Below are 21,439 nucleotides of genomic sequence, written 5' to 3' on the forward strand. Positions count from 1 at the left end.
GAACCAAAGGTTGAAGGAGTACCAATTGGCCCACTCCAAATTACAAAGATGAGCTCTATATCTAAGAACCTTTATATCATCTAAGATCTTGTGAATTGTGATTGATTTGTTACTAAAAATCTTATCATTTCTTGCATGTCGCATACACCAACATGAGATCACCAACGGACTGACAACGGGTGATCCGCAATCAGGATGAATAGTATCATATGAACACGAACCGTGAGCAATGCCTGTGAATATAAGCGAATGGAAAAAAGATATCTAGATATATTCCCGCGGCCCAGGGTGGGGGACTTGATATATACATATGGAAAAGAAAGCCTATATCGGGCCATAAAATAATTAAGTAAGACTAATTTACATAATTCAATATATATATACAAATAGCATTCAAATACTAATATAGATTTGGTTACATAAAAACAATGCAACAATAACATGTACATTTCATTATTTTACCATTTCTAAACTTGAAAAGATCCTGCCTTGCATTGGAGGACATATAAATGCATACGATATGATTTTATGTCACCAGCTCTTCCCTTGAACCAAATAATCAACTTCCTTTTGTTGCGGTATTAACCTCCATGTATTCATCATCTTATTAAGGCTACACAAACACACACACACACACACAAAAAAAGGGAAATAACTCAAGACCCAGGTGAAAGTGAGGTCATGTAATGCACATCACATGTTTAAATCCATGTATATATTCTGAATATCTATTTATATCGAGTGTAAATTGGTAAGAAAGAGAGAGCAGATGATGTACCTTAACTGTAGTTGTAAAGTAGACATCTGATGTAAGAAAGCAGTTGTCGTTACAATGCAAGAAGGTTGGATCTGCTTTCCACCAAAGAGACAATAACCGCCACATTATCAGGCTTGCCGCCAGCATATCCTGTGTATCCGGCAGCCTGAGCAGCATCTGAGAATGGACTTCTTACAAATGCAGACTTCCCAACTTCTTGTGCTCTTGTTGCCAATATGTTAGCAATTTCCTAAATGCAAAAGGATTATAGAACTAGTTGTTTTCGTGTCTAAAAACATGTACCTAATTTGTTATATTGTAATAATTAATAAAGAACATAAATGCTAACCTGAAGTTTCATTCCAGCTTGCAATGACTTGGAGACAATCATGGTTATCTCTCTATCATATAGATTGTCAAAAAGTCCATCTGTAGCAGATATAACTATGTCACCAGCCTCTAGTTCAATCAAGTATTCCTGAGATCAGTTGTTAAAAGTTGATGACTTATTAGACTGTCAAAAATAATCTTTGAACCTATTATTGATGAATATGTTAGTTAACACATGTACCTTCACAAGTTGCAATGGGTCGTCAGAGTCGTCAACTTGCAACGCAAAATGGAACTCGTGAAGCAATGGAGATGACTTCTTATAAACAGCACCATGTCTTATTATCAAAAATCCCGTGTCTCCAATATTAGCTACATGAAGAGCCTGTTGGAAATTCATTAATATAAATTTATAATTCAGCAAGGTATGTGTTAATTGAAATATATTTGGATAAGAATCCTAAAAGTAAATAAACCACAAGTTAGAGAATATTTTGGAATTTGAACAGCAAGAAGTATCCTAAAGTGTGAATTCTTCATGTTCTAACACTACACATAATTAATATATAATACGCATGAAATTATTATTTGTTATTATTATGAACACAAACCTGACCATTGAAGTTGGCAATCAACACATTGGAGGAACCTGACATAGTGGTTTCTTTAACGCCTCTACAAAGAAGTTCAACAGGGTTGGTCAATGAACCGTTGCTGGTATCCAACACAATCTCTTCACAAGTCCTCATGAGCTCTTGAGCATAAACTCCTGGACCAGTGCCTGCATTTCAAACGAGAATAATAATAATAATAATAATAATAACAATAACGGAGTTTGGTATTCATATTAAACCAATAATTAATCTTAATTTTAGTGTTATCCTTTTCACCTTCAAGTGACCACTGGCTAACTCCATTAGCGAGCCCTAGCCATTTGCCGCCAGCAACAAAATAGGCATCATCTCCACCTGTCAACGCCTGGAATTATTATTTCTATTACTAATCCAAACGTTTGTACCAATAGTCCAAAAGTAACAACTGTATTTAGAGTTTCAGTTAGATAAACAATATATTGGCATTTTCATGCAACTTCATTACTTTTAAGCAAAATGATAGACAGACAATTTGAATTAGTAAACTTCTCAGTCTAATAATTGCCTGAAAACAAGGTGTTAGTTGTATTTAGTTATAATTAGGGTTTTAGCCCATATAGTTGGCTAAAGCCCATGGGCCTTTTATGGGTTGATAGCTAGGGTTTATTTGTGTATAAATAGATGTAGTTGTTTATGTATTTCTCACACCTTCAAGTAATAAACATTACTTCACTACAACCATTTCTTTACACAAGGTAATGAAAATCTGCATCTTAGAAATATTACCTTAAATGGATGCTCCAACAAAGCCACACCAGATGATAGGAAATCGTCAGTGATATAAATCTCCTCCCTACTAAGTTGTGCAAATTAAAAAAAGAATTAGCCGAGTCCAATATTCCACCCATAAGCATATTTCTTTTTTTGTAAATAATAGAATTTCAACATGTAAAAGTAAAATGATGTGTTTGGTACCTTTCTACTTCAGCTTCAGACGCTAACAGTAAAGGAGTAACTTCTGATGCTTCAGCACGTTCACTGCTACCTACCACGCCCTCAGTTGTTTCTGCTTCCAGTAGTGGATCATGGGCTCTTTGTTTTAGCTAAAAATCACAATATAAATGAAATAAGTTGTTAAGAATTGAAAATCGGGTGACTTCAATTCAATAAAAACAATACGCTAATAGGCCCCATTCTAGAGGGGCTACTCTCCAATGACAATGATGATAGAAATAAATCAAGGCAGAGAAAGTTATATGACCCTAGGCCTATTTATTCTAAATAGTGCTGGACACGTCCCCAATATTTTAGACATTAACTTTGACTCTCCACTAATTAAGCCCTGGTCGGGTTGACCAGACAGGCTGGATACTTATCACTACTTCCCTCCCAAAAAACGATTTGTCATCAAGTCGAAGAGAAGGCAATGGCCGTGTTATCCCTCTGTAAAATTTCCAGATGGGCTCAATGGTGAGATGCTGAAATGTTGCAGAATTTTGAGTTCCCAGCTGCAAGCATTGCAGCTTGTAATCTTGACCCGCAATAGCTTGAATGGTATTTAAGAGTGGCCAACCACTGAACTCCTAGAACCACATCAGCCCCTCCTAGTGAGAATGGATAGAAATCTTGCCTGATTTGAAAAGCCCCAAATTTCAAAACAACGTCCATGCAAATCCGGTTACAGCTAATAATGTCCCCGTTGCCAATCCGTGCACCAAAAGGTGGCACTGTTTGTGTGGGCAGATTCACCTTTCGAACCAAAGAATCCGCAACAAAGGTGTGGTTGACACACCGTCAATCAAAATCCACTATCTGGGAATTTTTCAAGGACCCGTGAAGTGTCATGGCTGGGGTATGTGACTTACCCAAGATAGCATGGAGGCTAATCTCAGCCATGTCATTGTTTTGCTCCCCTGGACTGTTCCTTTCATTAACTGGCTGTTTCTCCAGTTCATCCTCCACTTCAAACATCTTGAAGGTGCCCATTTTACACCGACGTCGAGACCTGTACTTATCCCCGCAACGAAAGCACTCACCCTTCTGAAAACGTCCTTGTTTCTCTGCATCTGTGATGCGGGGAAGCAGGTTCTGTTGGCTTGTAAAGGAGGATGCAGCAGGGGTAGTCACTTTGCTATCCAGAGACGCAGGTTAGGTGTTACTGGCCAAGCAAACAGGAACTGTGACTGTTCGCGTTCCCAGCTTCATTTCGTACTCCATAGCCAAGCTCATAGCTTTGCATACCGTGCGGGGCTTATGAATACGTATGTCGGCCTTTAAGTCATCATTGAGCCCATTCAGAAGCACACCCAATAGACAGTGGTCTGGCCAGTTAGCGACCCTGGCCATTCGCTTTGCCAACTCCTGACGGTACTCTTGTACGGTATCCATTTCACGAATGCTGCAAGGGTATTCATCGGGGTTTTGGAAATTTGACGGACCAAAGTTCTTCTGTAAAGCATGTACAAGTTCCTCCCAAAAAAGCATCTCTTAATCTGTAGAGAACCAAGAATACAAATCAAGAGCGTCTCCTTCGAGGTGCATAGCAACTACATCAACCTTATTTTTGTCTGAAACATTGTCGTATTTGATATACTTATCAGCCTTAAGGATCCAGACCCTTGGATCATCACCGCTGAAAGCGGGTGGCCCTTACTGATAATTCCGCCGAGAAGACTCACCGCCGTCATCATACTTCCCTGACCATCGTTGTGAAACTAGGGCAGCAACGTCATCTTGCAGGGACTCAACTGGGTGGCTATTTCAGCTAATTGGCAGCGATTGGGTCAGTCTGACCACAGCTACCATCAGGGCTACCACGGAGACTTGAAGCCATCTTTCCCGGCAATGGAAACAACGTTTAGAACTGAAAATCGAGTGACTTCAATTCAATATAAACACTACAATAAATAGGCCCTATCCGAGATGGGCTACTCTCCAATTACAATGATAATAAAAACAATTCAAGATAAAGACAACCCTAGGCCTATTTATTCTAGATGATAAGTGCTGGAAACTTCCCCCAATATTTTAGCCCTTAACTTTGACTCTCCACTAATTATGCCTAGGTGACTGGTTATGTGGATAAAAGATGAGTTGACCCGACCCACTGGATACTTATCATAAGCAGTTAGTTTCAAAATTACAAGCAAACAATTTTAGTTCATAGAGATCTTTAGAGGTGAGGCATAGCATAAAACTTTTAATATTATGATCAGTAAAAGTTTTAATGTTGTAATTTACCCCCACGTCTTGAACAGGTTGAGATTCTAACTGATGGGAAGATTCCTCTACATCCTCAATGTAACTGTCACCTGCATGCTCAGAGATGACCTGCAACATCTCATCATCTAGATTCTGATCTGTAGCATCCAGAACTTTGATATCTGAAACATCCATGGTAACCTTGAGTTCGGCAGGTGGTAAATGGGGCTGGCTTACCTCTTCTTTCACAACTGGTTTGGAAGGCATCAAATCTGCATTTGAATTATCATCCATGTTATCATTGCTCACTAGTTGCAACTCAGCTTCAACAGCCAGATCCTTAAGATCCAAGGCTTCAGGATTTGAAACTTCTAAAGTTGGCTCAACTCCTAATGAATCAGATGTTGGCATCTCATTAATTAAAGTACCCTCACTAATGTTCATATCTTGCAACCTTTCATCCATTTCAACATTCTTAACATCCATGTCTTCAGTAGCTGAAACTTCTAAAGTTGGTTCAGCTGGATCAGATGTTGGCATCTCGCTAATGGAAGTACCATCACTAATATTAATATCTCGCAAACTTTCATCCATATCAGCATCTTTAACATCCATTTCTTTAGTAATTGAAGCTTCTAAAGTTGGCTCAGCTCCCAGCAGATCAAACGTTGGCTTCTCATCTATTAAAGTATCCTCAAGAGTATTCATATTTTGCAAGCTTTCATCTAAATTAACATCCTTAACATCCGTGCCTTTAGTAGTTGAATCTTCTAAAGTGGGTTCAGCTTCTAGTAGATCAGATGTTGGCATCTCATCTGCGAAAGTGCTACTATCTTGCAATCTTTCATCCGTATCAACATCCTTAACAACCATGTCTTTAGTAGTCGAAGCTTCTAAAGTTGGTTCAGCTCCTAATGGGTCAGATGTTGGCATATCATCTATGAAAGAACCCTCAGTGACTTTCATATATTGCAACCTTTCATCCATATCAACATCCTTAACATCCATGTCTTTAGTAGTTGAAACTTCTGAAGGTGATTCAGCTCTTAATGGATCAGATTTTGGCCTCTCATCTATCAAAGTACCCTCACTAATGTTCATATCTTGCAACCTTTCATCTGAAACAGCATCCTTAACGTCCATGTCTTCATTAATTGAAACTTCTAAAGAGGGCTCAGCTCCTAATTTATCAGATGTTGGCATCCCATCTATGAAAGTACCCTCACTAAATTTCAAATCTTGCAACCTTTCATCCATATCAACATCCTTTATATCCACGTCTTTAGTAGTTGAAACTTCTAAAGTTGGTTCAGATCCTAATGCATTAGATGTTGGCATCTCATCTACGAAAGTGCCCTCACTAACGTTCACATCTTGCAACCTTTCACTTGTATCAAAATCTTCAACATCCGTGTCTTCGGTAGTTGAAACATCTAAGGTTAGCTCAGATCCTAACAGATCAGATGTTGGCATCTCACCTATTAAAGTATCCTCACTAATGTTCAGATTTTGCAACCTCTCATTCGTGTCAACATCCTTAACAACCATGTATTTAGCAGTAGACACTTCTAGGGTTGAGTCAGCTCCTAATGGAACAGATGCTGGCATCTCATCTGTGAAAATACCCTCACTAATGTTCATATCTTGCAACTTTTCATCTGCAACAGCATCCTTAACACCCATGTCTTTAGTAGTTGAAAGCTCTAAACTTGATTCAGTTCCTAATGTATCAGATGTCGGCATCTCATCTATGAATGTACCCTCACTAATGTTATTATCTTGCAACCTTTCATTTGCGTCAACATCTGAAACATGCATGGCTCCAGGAGGCAGCAAGTCTTCTGTATCACACTCACTAGTATCTTTGCTTTCCACCATTTGTGACTCATCCTTGGCGTGTGATTGTGTAATATCCATCACTTCATTATCTGAAACTTGAATAGCCTCAACTGATGGATCCTTAATTTCATTGTTGACTTGCAAAGTTCCATTATCCAGATTCTGACCCATAGTATCCTGAAGGTCAGTATCTAGAACTTGAACAGTAGGCTTGAGCTCAAGAGAGGTTGATTCAGGTTGGCTTGCTTCCTCTTCTAAAACTGTTCCTACCTCTTCTATACGAGTAACAGGCATCACAAAAGCAACATCATTTCCCTCCCTGTTTTTGGTGCTCAGTTGTTCCAGCTCATCTAAAGTTGGTTGTTCAACTACTAACTGATCAGATGATGGCATCTCATCTATGATAGTAGCCTCATTAATGTTCATCTCCTGCAATTCTTCCTCATCCTCATTTACAGCATCCGTCAATTGAACGTCTAATGGATTGGATGGTGGCAGCTCATCTATAAGAGTACCGTCATTGACAATCATATCTTTCAACTCTTCCTCCACATCCTCATTTGCAGCGTCTGTCGATTCAATATCTGAAACATGCATAACCACAGGCAACGCAGAAGGCTCTATATCTTCTGTCTCGCTTTTTCTGGTATCTTCAGTTTCCACCTTCTCCAAATCATCTACGACTTCAATTTGTAAACCTTGTGTACTTTCAAGCTCAACAGAAGCATCTTCTGTGTCACTTTTTCTAGTATCTTCGGTTTCCACCTTGCCCAAATCATCAATCACTTCAATTTGTGAAACTTGTGCACTTTCAAGCTCAACAGAGACTGATGGATCCACAGTTTTATCATCACTGCCTTTTAAAAGTGTTCCTTCTGGATCTTCACTCTTGTCTATGTTTGGACTGTCATCAAGAAGATAGATAGCTGGGTCTGAACTCTCTTCCTTATCAAGTTGAACATTAAATGTGGTTTCATCAAGTGTGCTCTCGACAACTTTAAGAGAATCATTCATTTTAGCATCGAATTCTGATAAAAGAACTTCTTTTTCAGAACTATCCGACAAATTTTCACTAGATTCTGCATAACTCTCTCTCAAATCCCTGATGCCATTAGTCTCACTTTCAACAATGTCACTGTCAATATCTACGTTCCTTATTCCATCAGTTACCTCAATAAGTCTCCCCTCAACTAGTCTATCCTGATCTCCATCTAATACTTTCACAACACTACTTTCTTGTTCAATTTGATTATCTATTTCTTCCTCTGCATCAACATTTTCCACTACCTGAGAAGCATCCCCAAACTGGAAAACTAAACTGCCATCACGATGTTCTGCCATATAAGAACAGTAAATGACATTGAGAACCAATTAATCAACATCAAATATATTTAAAATCTAAACTTAAACTAAAGATCTTTTTTTTTCATTAAAAAGCAGGTGTTTACATCGATACAGAAGGCAACCGGCCAACAAGTTGCGCCGCTAACCCTTTTTGAATAGCAAAACAAAGTCATTTAAAATTACATTCATAGATCGTGGAGTCATAGCATTACTATTCATGACCCATTGGACACGACTAAGTAACTCTACAAGCGCTACGAAACCAAAAGTATCAAAGCGAAAAGGAATAAACACTTGTTGGTTGTCAAGACTCAAGACACACTTCTCATATTTATAGTAAAGATTAGAGCTTTCAAAATTACAGTTACGTCATCCAATAGATACACTCTACATCTATGCAGCCAATATCACCGATGTATCACCGATATATCAGTTATCGGTCCCTTGGTGAAATATCGGTTATAATATCGGTCCTGATATTATCGACGATAATATCACCGATTTTCACTATATCAATGTTTTAAATCTTAACTTGTCAATTTTTAGTGTTCAATCAATAATGTTAGTGTTTGAAGTCTTAATCACTTGCTACAATTGTTAGTTTTTTATAAGTTGCAAAAGGTTAAATTGTTAATGGTAAGGGAGTATACTGTGTTAAAACACCGCGATAACCAATATCTCAAATATCGGTTTTTGACCTATATCCGATATTTTTCCGCTTTAACTGCATAGTTCTACATTAGAATTTAGGCCTACAAAATCTCATTATGTTCTTAACACACCACTAACTTAAGGCAGAAGTCATTTCAGTATCAGAATCCCAATCATCATACTATTAAACTGTAGGAAACTAAATGTACCTGTAGTTGCAATGAGAACTGTATCCGATGACGATTGAGCCGCCGGTGTAAGAAGCAGATTTGATGAATTACGTCTTGAACTCCTGCCGATTGATACGAGCTTGTGCTGGAATGGAAAAAATGGGCGGCGAGTGGTGGCGTAAGGTTTTAGAGGCGTGCAGAAAGAGAAGGACCTGTAATTACATAAATCAGAGCATTGCCTAGACATTGTTATCAGTTTATGAATTCATCTGTCAAATTAGGGTTTTGATCCAAGGAGATGGAAGTGGTTACAGAGAAGTGTTTGTTTAGATTTGTGGATGGATATTTGGCGCTTACATATTAAGTTGGTGCCAATTTAATAACAGCCAATCATCTAGTATATTATATCCCTAAATATTTAGTTTTTTTTTTCATAAAAAAATTCAATGGACCAGGTCGTTCAAAAAGCTCATACGAAATTGGCTCGTTTATAAACCAGCTGGCTCGGCTTATGAACGAGCCGGGCTTGTAGCAGGGTAAGCTTGTTTGGTGGCTTGCTCATTTCCCCTTTGCTTTCTAAAAAAATAATAAATTCATGACAAGAACCTAAAGCTTCCTCATGTTTAGAGGGTGGCATCGGCCCTCCTGTTTTTTTCGCACAACAGTGTAAATTGACTCTTTTTTCGCTCGAAAAATTGTATATGTTGTGTAAATTTACCTATTTTGGCCGAAAATTTGATCCCCCCCCCCCTTTATGATTTTTCGTGTAACCGAACTCGACCAAGCTTCGCCACTGAGTGTAAAATAGACATCAACACATGAACAAAGAGATTTATAGTGGTTCAGGTGGATCTTAACTAACACGTCACATGCCCACTCGATAATCCTTGATAGTTTGAGTTACTATGAATTTATATATTAGAATACACAGATCGCCTTATCAGCTTTTCACTAACAAAGTAGTGTTTCTCATATTGTCTCACTATTCTAGGTAGCGATCAATGATCACTTTTGCTTTCTTAGCTAATCTCGGTAGTGATCGCCACTCACAAATACAATATTAGTGTTTCAATTTAGATTTTACAAATATGGAGCATGGTCAAATATAGGAAGAATGCTTGATATGGTGTGAGAAACAAATTTTAAAGAAATGAGCACGTACTACTACGTAGTTGATGTCATGACCATGATTTGTATATGTTATGGTATAATTTCACTTTGTTCTTTTCTAAAAAATTCTGGCTTTTTTTAATTGTCATTTTAGAAAGTATTAAGGTTTATCATTTCTTTAGAAGTCTCGAAACTTCTTTGACAAGTTTTTAAACTTAAAACGTTTGACAAATACCCAAATTATTAAGTTGTATGTCTATACATGTAGTTTTCAAGACTTTAAAACATGTTAGAAGATACTTTTTCACAATAGACCCTTCCAACTATTTTGTTTTTGATTTTCATGTTTCTAAAAGATTTATCTTTTTAAAATCCAACAAGTTTTATATAAAAAAAACTGATAATCTCTGTTGATCTTATAAAACTTATCTTATTGATCATTTTTTTTCTTAGGATTATTATGTCATATGCCCATCACCAATCTTTATAACCCTTGAATAGTTTTATAAAACTCATATATCATTTATAAAAATGTGTTTTAACCTTTATAGAAGCGTGGTCACTTTTAATGATCTTAAGCTCAACATAATCACACATCATTAATCATTTACATTGACGTGTCTTGTATACCGAAGGACGTTTATACATATTATTGACTTGAAAAATTAAAGTTTCACTTGATTAAATTGCCCAAACATGATGTGGTGATTGATTTGACCATGTGTTATATGTTGCTTAGCTATTCAAATTTCTCTTGTCATGATCTAGCAAGTGTATAATATTTCTTAACTGACTTGCTTCAATTATCAATCATTTGGGCATTCATAATGTTTAAAGAATGTATTATATATTTATATGAATGATTTTATTCAGTTTATTTTTTACATTTGTTATCATCAAAATAAGAAGTGCACTTCACATGTGGCCACATATGCACTGACAAGTCTGATTCTTCAACTAGGCCCAATAAAAAACAGAGTTTGGTTGCTATGCATTGCAAAGCACTAGACAGTAGTACTATGTTCAAGTTCTCGTTTTATTTACATAAGTCCGATTCTCAAACATGTGACCACAAATGCACTAAGTTTGATTCTTCCGCTAGGCCCAATAAAAAAACAAAGTTTGGTTGCTACGGAAAGCACTAAAATAAAAATTCTGATTTAAGAACTTCATGAATGCTTAAAAAACAATTTAAATTTACTAATCTAGTATAAAATTAAGTAAAAATCAAACTAAAACTTATTTAGACTATGTGTAGTGGATTAACGTCCATTACACTTAGAATATTTTGATTGGCTGATGTATTAAATACATCCATACATCAACCCTTAAAGCTCATTAGTGCACTCATGAACTCGCCCAAAACGCCTGTTGGCGCCCCAAACAGAATGGTTTGTACAGCTTTTTGGCGCCTCTTTTTCCTTGGGAGTTAAACCATTATAGTCAGTCTTAGTAAATTTGTATAAAACAAATCAAAAATTTAATATTAAGTTTAATATTTAATAAAACTAATTCTAGAAGTCAAACGAATCTTATCGATTTCTTTCTCACTTTTGCTTCAACTAACCGTGAGTTTAAGTGCTCGTATGCAAAGCTCGAGTGGCTGGCTACATTGACCAAGGAGTGGTGAGCTAGCTCAACTCGAGCAAGCTCGAGGGAACCGAGTTCGACACCCCACCCACCCTTAAAAGGGTCTTACATTTGGAACATGTGATATTTAAGACACCGTAAGTGTGTAGTAGTGATCGACCCTTCAAGATCCTTTTTTTATTATTTAAACTTATAACAATAAAACTATACATTAGTAAAAAGAATTATATTGATAATATAACTATTTCTTAAATAAAATAAATTAGCATATTAATACTACTTTACTACCTTCAAATTGCAATTATTGATCTAATGTCATGGGGTGATAGTTAAGACTTGGAATCTTTAAGGACTTAGGTTTGAAAGCCTGACTCAAGGGGTTTTCCCACAGTAGTGAGTTTCCTTAATAATGGTGTTCCTGAGTGTCACTCAGGTCTGGAACGTTAAAAGCAGTATGAACGATTTACATCTCTTCTCGTGAAAGCTCAATCGAGTATTGTGGTAGTTCAAAAGGAACAAAACCCTCAACAAAAATACTAATCTAATGTTCTTTTTTTATTTTACAAACTTTAAAAACAAAATATAAGCACTCTCTTTTTCAAAGTAAATGGGTTAGATATTGTCATCGAGATTTTGTTGAAAAATTAGTTGCAATAAATTAAAAGAAAAAAAAAAGTAGAGGCTGTGTGGCTAACCATTCATGACCACAAAGACTAAAAAGTGGGAACCACCTGAACCACAAGTGGTCCCAATGGATGGAACCATGATCAATGTTTTAGAGATGCCATTGGCCAGTGTCCAGATTTCACTAATCCAAATATCCTACTTGGCACAATCCTCAAATCTCTTTTGATTTCATTTCACTCCATATAACATCACCCTCTTCTTCTATACACATATTCAACACCACACACACCTTACACACTACAAATGGCAGCTGCTACATCCACTGCGGTCCTAAATGGGCTTGGATCACCCTTCTTGACCGGTGGCAAGAGGGCCCACACGCTGTCTGCACCGATTAATGTTGGTGGTGCTGTTTCGGCCCCGAGGCGGCTTGTTGTCGTTGCTGCAGCCGCTCCCAAGAAATCTTGGATCCCCGCCGTTAAAGGCGGTGGCAATTTGCTCGACCCCGAGTGGCTCGATGGCTCGTAAGTCTTTCTTATTTTTATTTTAATAATAACAATACACTCTTGAAACTTTGTTACAGTTATTTAGTTAAAAGACTTTTGTCCCGTTAATTTTAACCTCTAACCAATTAAATACAGGCTCCCAGGTGACTTCGGGTTCGACCCATTGGGCCTAGGAAAGGACCCAGCTTTCCTAAAATGGTACAGAGAAGCCGAGCTAATTCACGGACGATGGGCCATGGCTGCGGTCCTCGGCATCTTCGTGGGCCAGGCATGGAGCGGAATCCCATGGTTTGAAGCTGGAGCCGACCCGGGTGCCATTGCCCCTTTCTCTTTCGGGAGTCTTTTGGGAACCCAACTTTTACTCATGGGTTGGGTCGAGAGTAAGCGATGGGTTGACTTTTTCAACCCCGAGTCACAATCCGTCGAATGGGCAACCCCGTGGTCTAAAACAGCTGAGAACTTTGCTAACTACACGGGTGAACAAGGGTACCCGGGTGGCAAGTTTTTTGACCCGTTAAGCTTTGCGGGTACGATCGAGAACGGAGTTTACATCCCGGATACCGAGAAGCTTGAGAGATTGAAGTTGGCGGAGATTAAGCATGCAAGACTTGCTATGGTTGCTATGTTAATTTTCTACTTTGAGGCAGGGCAAGGGAAAACACCACTAGGGGCTCTTGGTTTGTAAGTGGGAAAAGGAGTTGTATTATTATTATGATTCAATGTAATCACCTAATGTAAATTTATTTAGAGAAATCCCACAAAAGTATGATGCTGGATTACTTGGGTTGATTTGTACTGTGTTTTGAAAACATGTTTGATTAGTAAATTAGTATTATTAAGATATTTAGATTGTCGTAGTTTCAAATTATAATTAACGCATTCGTTAACACACAAACGGTGTCAACGAGACAAGCTGCACATAAGCTACCCAAAATCATCTTGCTAAAAACTCGAATCAAGCCAAGGTTAAATGAGCTCAAGATGTTGCCTAAAATAAGTGTCTTAAGAAAACAAGTCCAGTCTTTACTTGTCAAGCTCGAGTTGGCTAGCGAACCCAAATGAGTCTATTATGCATATAATTTTTACTTAATATATTGAATATATAATTCATAATAATTATTATAATAAAAGTATGCTAAGATTTATATATTTAATATTTAATTTACTATTTTCTTTACTCAACTCGTGTAATACAAAGGTTTATTGCCTACTTATTTTAGATGTATAAATTATGATTACAATATATATTTATAAAATAATTAAATTGTGTACAAGTTAGTTAATAAATTTTAAACCAGCCAAGCTTGAGCATGGTCGAGTTCAGACTCAGCCCGGCTAGTTTACACCCTAGTCAAGCCAACCCAAGCCAACTAATTTAGACTCGTACTAAAACATGACCCATTTCAACGAACATGTTTTGACTCGACGCATTACCAGAGTACCAGACCCGCCCATCTATACTCTATACTCCTATAGAATTTAATAAAAAAACATTATAAATCTAAAAGCCAATGCATAAAAAGGAAACACTCTCATTAAAGCCAAATGGTTCTGTATGGAGGATTACAATTAATCTTAAACTCAGCATAAGAATATAAAACCGGAAAAAGATGCTTCACTCACCACTACCCATAGCCATCAGGAACTCACCTTCACATACAACCTCACCTCCAACATATGCTTTTCCCTCCATTTTTGCAATCCCGAACCGTTTTTGAAGTTTGGTCAATGTCATTCTCATTACCAAGGTGTCTCCCGCCACCACCGGCTTTCTAAACCTCACCTTGTCAATTCCCGCAAAGAAGAAATTCTCACGTGACCCACCCACTTCCGGCTGCAGCATTACCAAACCACCAACTTGTGCCATTGCCTGAAATATTAATGTTGAATTATTAGCCAAAAAGATGAAAGTTTAGACTTTTGTTAAAAATTATATCAAAACAGATGCGACAAAAGTTGCTTTATTTACAAAACAGCCACTAGTGCCTAGTTGGCAACTGAAGCTATTACAAATTAAGCTCCATTTTTCGGTCATCTATCATTCTATTAGAGGGTTGTTTGGATGTGCATTTTGAAAATGAGAATATTTAGAATAAGACAATCAGCTTTGGGCTGCAGATAGTGTTTGGATGTGCTTTTGCTGTTTAAAGCTATAAAACCAGATAATTACTTGTTTGGAGTTTTGAAAAAAAAAAAGGTTCTAATTATCTAAGGAATTAATACATAAACAGGCATAAAAAAAAGATATTGTAGAAAATAAAGAGACAATTTGTGATATAAAATCTAAATATATGGGTAATTTTACTTGATAATAATATTAACTGCACTACTGCAGGCTTGCAGCTTATATAAAACTCACTATCTGCTAATTCCTTAGAATGCAGAAGCAAAATGTTTAGTTTCTTGTAGCAAATAATAATCAGTTTTTTAATGTTATCATCTAATAACACAAACAGAGAAGAGCAAAGATACAAACTTTAGATTTAAATCCATTTAACACTTTTATTAAGACCGCCCAACTAAAGCATCTAACTTTCATCTTTTAAACCAGTAGTCATTTTAAACCTTGATGCAATGCGACAAATTTCAAGATAGCAAACTACAAACACACAGAATACACACCGGAGAACAACAAATAATTTATACATAATTAATTACATGTAATTATTTACCTCAACCATGAGAACACCAGGCATAATCGGCCTCTCCGGAAAATGACCCGGAAAGAAATTATCATTAATAGTCACATTCTTGATCCCGACAGCCGAAACTCCAGGATTATACTCAATCACCCTATCCACCAACAGAAACGGAAACCTACAAATCCCACCAAAACCCCAACTCAAATCTCAACACAGATTCACAAATGAATAAATGAGTTCAATAAACCTTTGAACCGGCGGTTTTTTTGTAAATTCGGATTTCGTACAAGGGCCCGGTATTTTAGGGCGGTTTACTAACCTTTGAATCGCCCTTTTTTTTGTAAAATGCCAGTTTAAACCATTCAACCGGTTTTAAAACCCAAAAGATTTTTTACAGTTTGCGGCCCGTATTAAAAAAACAATCTTTTACCCTAGCAATTATAACCGAAGACTATTCCCATTTGGGCATTCCTTTATTAGTCTATTCCAGTGCGAGTAAAAAACCGGTTTTTAAAACAAATACAGAAACACACCAAACCCTAATTAAAACAACAACAATGATCAGAAATTACAAACCTATGGGGCAAAATTTCACGAATCTGATTAATATCCACCACCGTTGGAAACGCAGGAAACCCTAAACAGCAATGGCGATATTATTATTATTATTATTAAGACATGGGTTTTGAAGATTAAGTTGGAAAGTGAAAGATCTGAAGTGGGTTTTACTTACTGAGCTCAATTGGGGTTTCGTCTTTTGAGGTACCAGTTGAAGAACAGTTGACTGTGAAATTGGTCTTCAATTGAGTTGATAAGAACGGAGATCTGGTGGTGGTGGTGGTTGGAAGTGAGCATCGGCTGAAGGATAGGTTTTGGGTTTCCGGCCGCCGGTGAGAGAGAGTGATTTGAGAAATAAGAGAGTTGGAGAATGCGTTGGAAGCCATGGCTGCCGGACTGTGTGAAGTGAAGTGAAGATTGTTTGTTGTGTTTTAGTTTTGGTGTTTTGTTTGCAAGTGATAGTGGGTTAATAGTAGGCAGTTACTTCTAAATTCTTTTTATTTGTTATTTTTTTTCATAATTAATTATTTAAACTTTTTTTTTATAATTACAAGTTTATTTTATTTTATTTTATTTTATTCCTTCTTTCTTAAATCATCGTCTTTAAACAAGAATTGAAATAATTGTAAAAAGAAAGGAAGAAAAAAACTAAATCGTTTTCGATGGTTTATCAAATGGATTTCGTCTTTCGATTTCACACTTCACATTATAAGAATCGAACAATCATTATCAACCCAACCCATGATGAAAGTACCTATGGATTGTGATTATTCTCTTCGTAAGTCAATAATCACACTTCAACATCTGGATCCATCCATGTTTGATATCGGCACATGCAGGGTTTTAATTAGGTAATTGATATCGACCACATCAAGTTAGAAGACGAGTAGCCATGGTACGTGGTGGAAACGAGCTTGAAGAAATGAAGATACTATATTTTGCAACGGTTTCGCAAGGTTAAAGGGAGTTTCGCAAGGTTTGTTTGCAAAACTTCTCAATCATTCATTTTGTGAACACTTAGAGTGCTCTATGTAAGACTTTATGTTTCTCAATAAATTTCTAGTTCATTTGTAGACTTTTGATTTCATATATCGTTACTTTGTTCGTGTATATTATATCTCAGTTTAATAGTTTGGCGGGATCTTAATAGTATTACTTTTAGCTTTAATTCATCTTTGTTTATGTTGATTCGGTGGATTAATAACTCATTAACTTTGCTCTTCGTTTCAGTTACGTGTCTAAAGATCCAAACAACAAATCTGGTTGTTTGTTTGACCTTTATCTTTGTTAGCAAAATTCATAATTGTATGAAGTTAATTGGTTGTATTTGGAAGAGTTTGGTCTATCTAAATTGGATTTTGGTCTTTTTTATAGGTCGCCAAACACCCTATATTAGTGTCTTACAATTACTATTGAGACTTATCCATCTAAAAAGTGCATTGATAGAAATTTAAGGGTATTTTCTTGCTTTTTGATTTGTTTCGTATGTGTTAAAACTGATAATTCTTTAAAAATAAAGTGTATTATTTATTCTAAAATTGTTGTAAATATAATTGTAGAATGTCTATGTGGTCATTAACAATGTTTGATAGGTTTATTATATATCAGTTACTAGTTTGAGGCCCGTGTATTACACGGGTAATTGATGAAAATTTTAAATTTTAACCATTAACTGAAATACAATCAACAACATGATCATATGTTGTTAATATAATTACAATTTACATTAAAATTACAGAAATTACATAATTAATATTACACAAATAAGTAAAACCTTACTTATACACTACATTTGTGACTGTGTTGGTCAGTATAAATTGTTTATCAAAAATCAAAATCTTTAGTACATGTTTACTTGTAACTCTTGATAAGGTAACATATAGGCATGCTTATAACTCTTTCGTGTGACAAGTAAGGTTCTTCAAGTACATACCAACCATGGATAAATGATAATGTATCCATGAAACTAACAAAAAAATATTTATACACATTATCATACATTCTAATCAATTAACATGATATCATTTGAGATTATCTGCCCGTGTTTATCCAAAAATCATTATTGTCCCAAAAAACAGATTACTTGAACTTTGATTAGATAATCATCTTTAGAATATTTAGAATTTGAAATTAATTGATCATGATAAATTTGTTGTCATTAATATTCTGCATATGACAAGTTTTTAATTTATTTTGTATTTTATAATTAACAATTGTATAATCAAGAGACATATAAAATCGAAATTAAAATATAATAAAATGATTTGTTTCATTTCATATGAATGTAATTTCTAGAAAATGACAAAGACATACTAACATTAAAGCATGGTCAAATAACAATGATTATTCTGAGTTAACAGAATGTTGGAATATTTAAAGTTGAATAGAGTGAATGTAGTGATTCTTATTTATAATACTTGAAAGGATTAGACTAGGAATGTATAAATTTTGAATACTAATCTCGTGTTATTAGTTAATATTATGGGAAGTTATTGGAATATCTAACTAATAGATATATATAATTTAACAACTTATAGGGTATGTTTGGCAAAACTAGCTGGTGGCTGTTAGCTGTAAGCTGGAAGCTGAAGGCTGGAAGCTGGTAGCTGTTAGCTGTAGCTTTTTAAATTTGTTTAGGTGTTTGGCAGAGTAGTATAAGCTTTTAATAAAACTAGTTGGGTGCCCACGTGGTGCGGTGGAATGGGCGCACAACCTAACATCAACCGCATAATCAGTGTCGGTACATGATTCTAGGGGTGAGCAACTTAACCGCCATAACCGTTAAACCGAACCATAACCAATATAACCGAACCGCTTTTAACCGATAACCGACATAACCGATGGGTCGGTTTAATGAATTTATATCGACCGCCAAATACGGGTCGGTTTTGATTAATGATAATTCCATAACCACTATAACCGAACCGACCCGTTTAATTAACCAACAATGTGTTTAATATGTTTGGGATTATCTTCCACCAAACAAGTTGTTGGATTATATCATTTTGATGTTTTTGGTTCGATGTTTGTTATCAAATTAAGTCAAATTTCATTGTTGGATTATATAACGTCATTCTTTTTTGAATATTTGGTTTTAATATTATGGATTATAACATTGTTAGATTATGTCATGTATTTTTTTGTAATAACTGGTACCAAACTTTTAGGCCTAGTTACATTGTTTTGGTTACGGTTAACGGGCTCATAACCGACTCACTATAACTTAAAAACCGATTAACCTAAACCGCCATAACGGGTCGGTTATGGTTATGGTTATCCATTAACCGACATATCGGTTATGGTTATGGGTTCGGCTCAAAAACGCCTCAGACCGACCCATGCACACCCCTACATGATTCACCTGATGACAGTGCATACATAACCTGAATGTAGACGTGTAATTCATGGAAAAGACTGTAAGCGTGTAACTGATGGCGAAAATCAAGAAACAAAGCTGAAATATACAGTAATTTCAAATAGATACTTTTTTAAACCAACCTATTTTGATATGAATCCCTCTCTGAACATGCATTGTTCTAATCTGAAACATGTTCTGACCTTACCCTTTTCGACTCAAAAACATATTGACACGAACCGAGCTAATTTAACCCTTTTTGTATCGACTTATTCTGACCCTAATTTGGTCTTACACATGACTCGACTTGTTACCGATCCTAACCGATAATCACGTAGTTTGTTAATTTTTTAAAGTTAAAGAATTATAACAATATCATACTCAAATTAAAGAGAATAAAATGCTCGTTTTTATGATGTGATTTGTTTAAAAAATTAATAACGTGTGAAAAAGTTATGGCCCTTAAAAAAGTCGTGGAGGTAGTTAGTTTTGAATAGGAGTTGAATGTGTAACTATTATATAAATTAACAAAAGTTGATAGAAGTTCAAGTACTAATCTTGTAAATTCAAATGTAAAAGCTTGTAGCTAGCTTTTTCTCAAACGCTACCAATACTAGCGTTTAAATATAGAGTTTTTTCTACCAATCTAAAAAGTTGAAGCTAATTCAACCAAACAAAGCTTTTTACTAATATGAGTTTTTTTTCTTAAAAGCTTAAAGCTTGAAGCTCTTAAAAGCTCATTGCCAAACATACCCATAGAAAAAAGGAAGAAGCAAAGAGTTTGGATTTTATGAAAACATGGTAAATGACTTTTAACCGGATTAACTATTTATTTTTTTAAAAAATTAATGTGATAATGGACTTGAAATATCATGAGAAGCATGATTAAGTTACAAATAATATAAAAAATAAAAATAATATATATTTCTATTAAGTTACAGTATGATTAAGATGTGAATTTTAAGTAATTTTTATAAATTTTAATAATAAATGGTATAACTGTAGCTTTTTTTATATAAAAATATGTATAACTTTATTATTTTGAATATAAACCATAATAAACACTTTAATTTTGTACTAACCAATATGTAAAACTAACATAACCCGGTTCGTTGTATTTGTAAAGGAGTAAAATTAATAAGTTAATATAATATTGAAAGTATGTAAATAACTGATGAAAACGATATTCTAGGTTTCAATATCCTAAATGATTTTTGAAAAACGAAAATAGCGGAATGAGATTTAAAACAAATTTTTTGGTTTAACGTTTTGAATGCTTTTAGTCAAGTAATTTATCTTTAAAGCATATTAAATTAAATATATTTAAATGAATAAAAAATTGTAAACCAAACCATAAAATATATAAATCTGCAGCATTTTGGTTTGAGTTATGAAAGAAAATATTGAAAACTAAATATTGATATTCTTATTGTTAAAACCATTTATACTACACCAAAAAGGTCATATAAATAAATATTAAATAGTTCATATAGTAAATCGTTATACATATGGATTATAATTATAATGTTTAAGATATATATAATAAATATTCTACATGTTTGCAATATTTATACAAATTTTTTAGTGAAAATTAAAAAAAAACACACATTTTCCTGATTTCAAATGCATATGAGAAAAATTTAAATCTAAATTTGAAACCAATCTTATATAAAAAATTGTGCATTGTTGTTCGAATCCCAGTTTAAAAACAATTTGTAGGTTCCATACAAATCCAAATTATTCGACAATAATGCATCTTTATTTTATTTAATTTGCAATTATATGTGACTTTAAAATTTTATTCTAATAGATTTGCAACTTTAATTTTGATATTTTATTATTTTCTTATCTCACAGTTAATGTTAATGAATGAATTGATAAGGATTTATATTTAATAAAAAATTGAATTCATATATTAAATGAATTAAAAGATAAGGACCATGTATTAAAATGAGTTAAAAAAAATGTGAGAGTGGCTAAGAGATTGACAAGTGACAATAGTTAGTAGTCTTTTATTAGAATAGATAGATTTGTTAGATAATGTATCATTATAAATAACCCATATAGTACATGGGTCTAAACTAGTACATATGTATCAATAAATCACATAATGTAAATAGGCAATTAAATTAATTTACTACATTAATTAAATAGAATAATAATATA

General features: G+C 35.0%; 3 protein-coding genes across 6 annotated transcripts; 1 reads left to right on the plus strand and 2 right to left on the minus strand.

Moving 5' to 3' along the window:
* Nucleotides 1–354: 354 nt before the first annotated feature.
* Nucleotides 355–9,217, minus strand: LOC143537922 (uncharacterized). 4 transcript variants are annotated; one of them, XM_077031588.1, is made up of 10 exons: nucleotides 8,925–9,217; nucleotides 4,921–8,054; nucleotides 2,656–2,783; nucleotides 2,467–2,533; nucleotides 1,978–2,065; nucleotides 1,699–1,868; nucleotides 1,329–1,472; nucleotides 1,107–1,235; nucleotides 779–1,007; nucleotides 355–613 (listed from the first exon to the last, which is right to left on the minus strand). In XM_077031588.1, exons 1-9 carry the CDS (start codon nucleotides 9,130–9,132, stop codon nucleotides 828–830), a joined length of 4,248 nt encoding a protein of 1,415 aa, XP_076887703.1. In that variant the 5' UTR covers nucleotides 9,133–9,217; the 3' UTR covers nucleotides 355–613; nucleotides 779–827. The 4 variants fall into 4 exon arrangements, with proteins under 4 accessions (XP_076887703.1, XP_076887699.1, XP_076887705.1 ...); XM_077031584.1 differs by having other exon boundaries at nucleotides 2,467–2,536; XM_077031590.1 differs by lacking the exons at nucleotides 355–613; nucleotides 779–1,007; nucleotides 1,107–1,235; nucleotides 1,329–1,472 and having other exon boundaries at nucleotides 1,700–1,868; nucleotides 1,978–2,055.
* Nucleotides 9,218–12,463: 3,246 nt separating this feature from the next.
* Nucleotides 12,464–13,561, plus strand: LOC143537923 (chlorophyll a-b binding protein CP24 10A, chloroplastic). Its single transcript, XM_077031591.1, has 2 exons — nucleotides 12,464–12,736; nucleotides 12,854–13,561. The coding sequence occupies exons 1-2, from the start codon at nucleotides 12,516–12,518 to the stop codon at nucleotides 13,401–13,403; spliced, it is 771 nt and encodes a 256-aa protein (XP_076887706.1). The 5' UTR covers nucleotides 12,464–12,515; the 3' UTR covers nucleotides 13,404–13,561.
* A 744-nt stretch (nucleotides 13,562–14,305) lies between these two features.
* LOC143537897 (uncharacterized) lies at nucleotides 14,306–16,353 on the minus strand. Its single transcript, XM_077031559.1, has 4 exons — nucleotides 16,094–16,353; nucleotides 15,937–15,997; nucleotides 15,391–15,535; nucleotides 14,306–14,588 (listed from the first exon to the last, which is right to left on the minus strand). Exons 1-4 carry the CDS (start codon nucleotides 16,302–16,304, stop codon nucleotides 14,334–14,336), a joined length of 672 nt encoding a protein of 223 aa, XP_076887674.1. The 5' UTR covers nucleotides 16,305–16,353; the 3' UTR covers nucleotides 14,306–14,333.
* Nucleotides 16,354–21,439: the final 5,086 nt, after the last annotated feature.

This window comes from Bidens hawaiensis, unplaced genomic scaffold, assembly GCF_021521415.1.
Source record: "Bidens hawaiensis isolate Kalapana, Puna unplaced genomic scaffold, B.hawaiensis_p1.1 tig00011436_1, whole genome shotgun sequence".
In the NCBI taxonomy this organism is placed as follows: Eukaryota; Viridiplantae; Streptophyta; class Magnoliopsida; order Asterales; family Asteraceae; genus Bidens; species Bidens hawaiensis.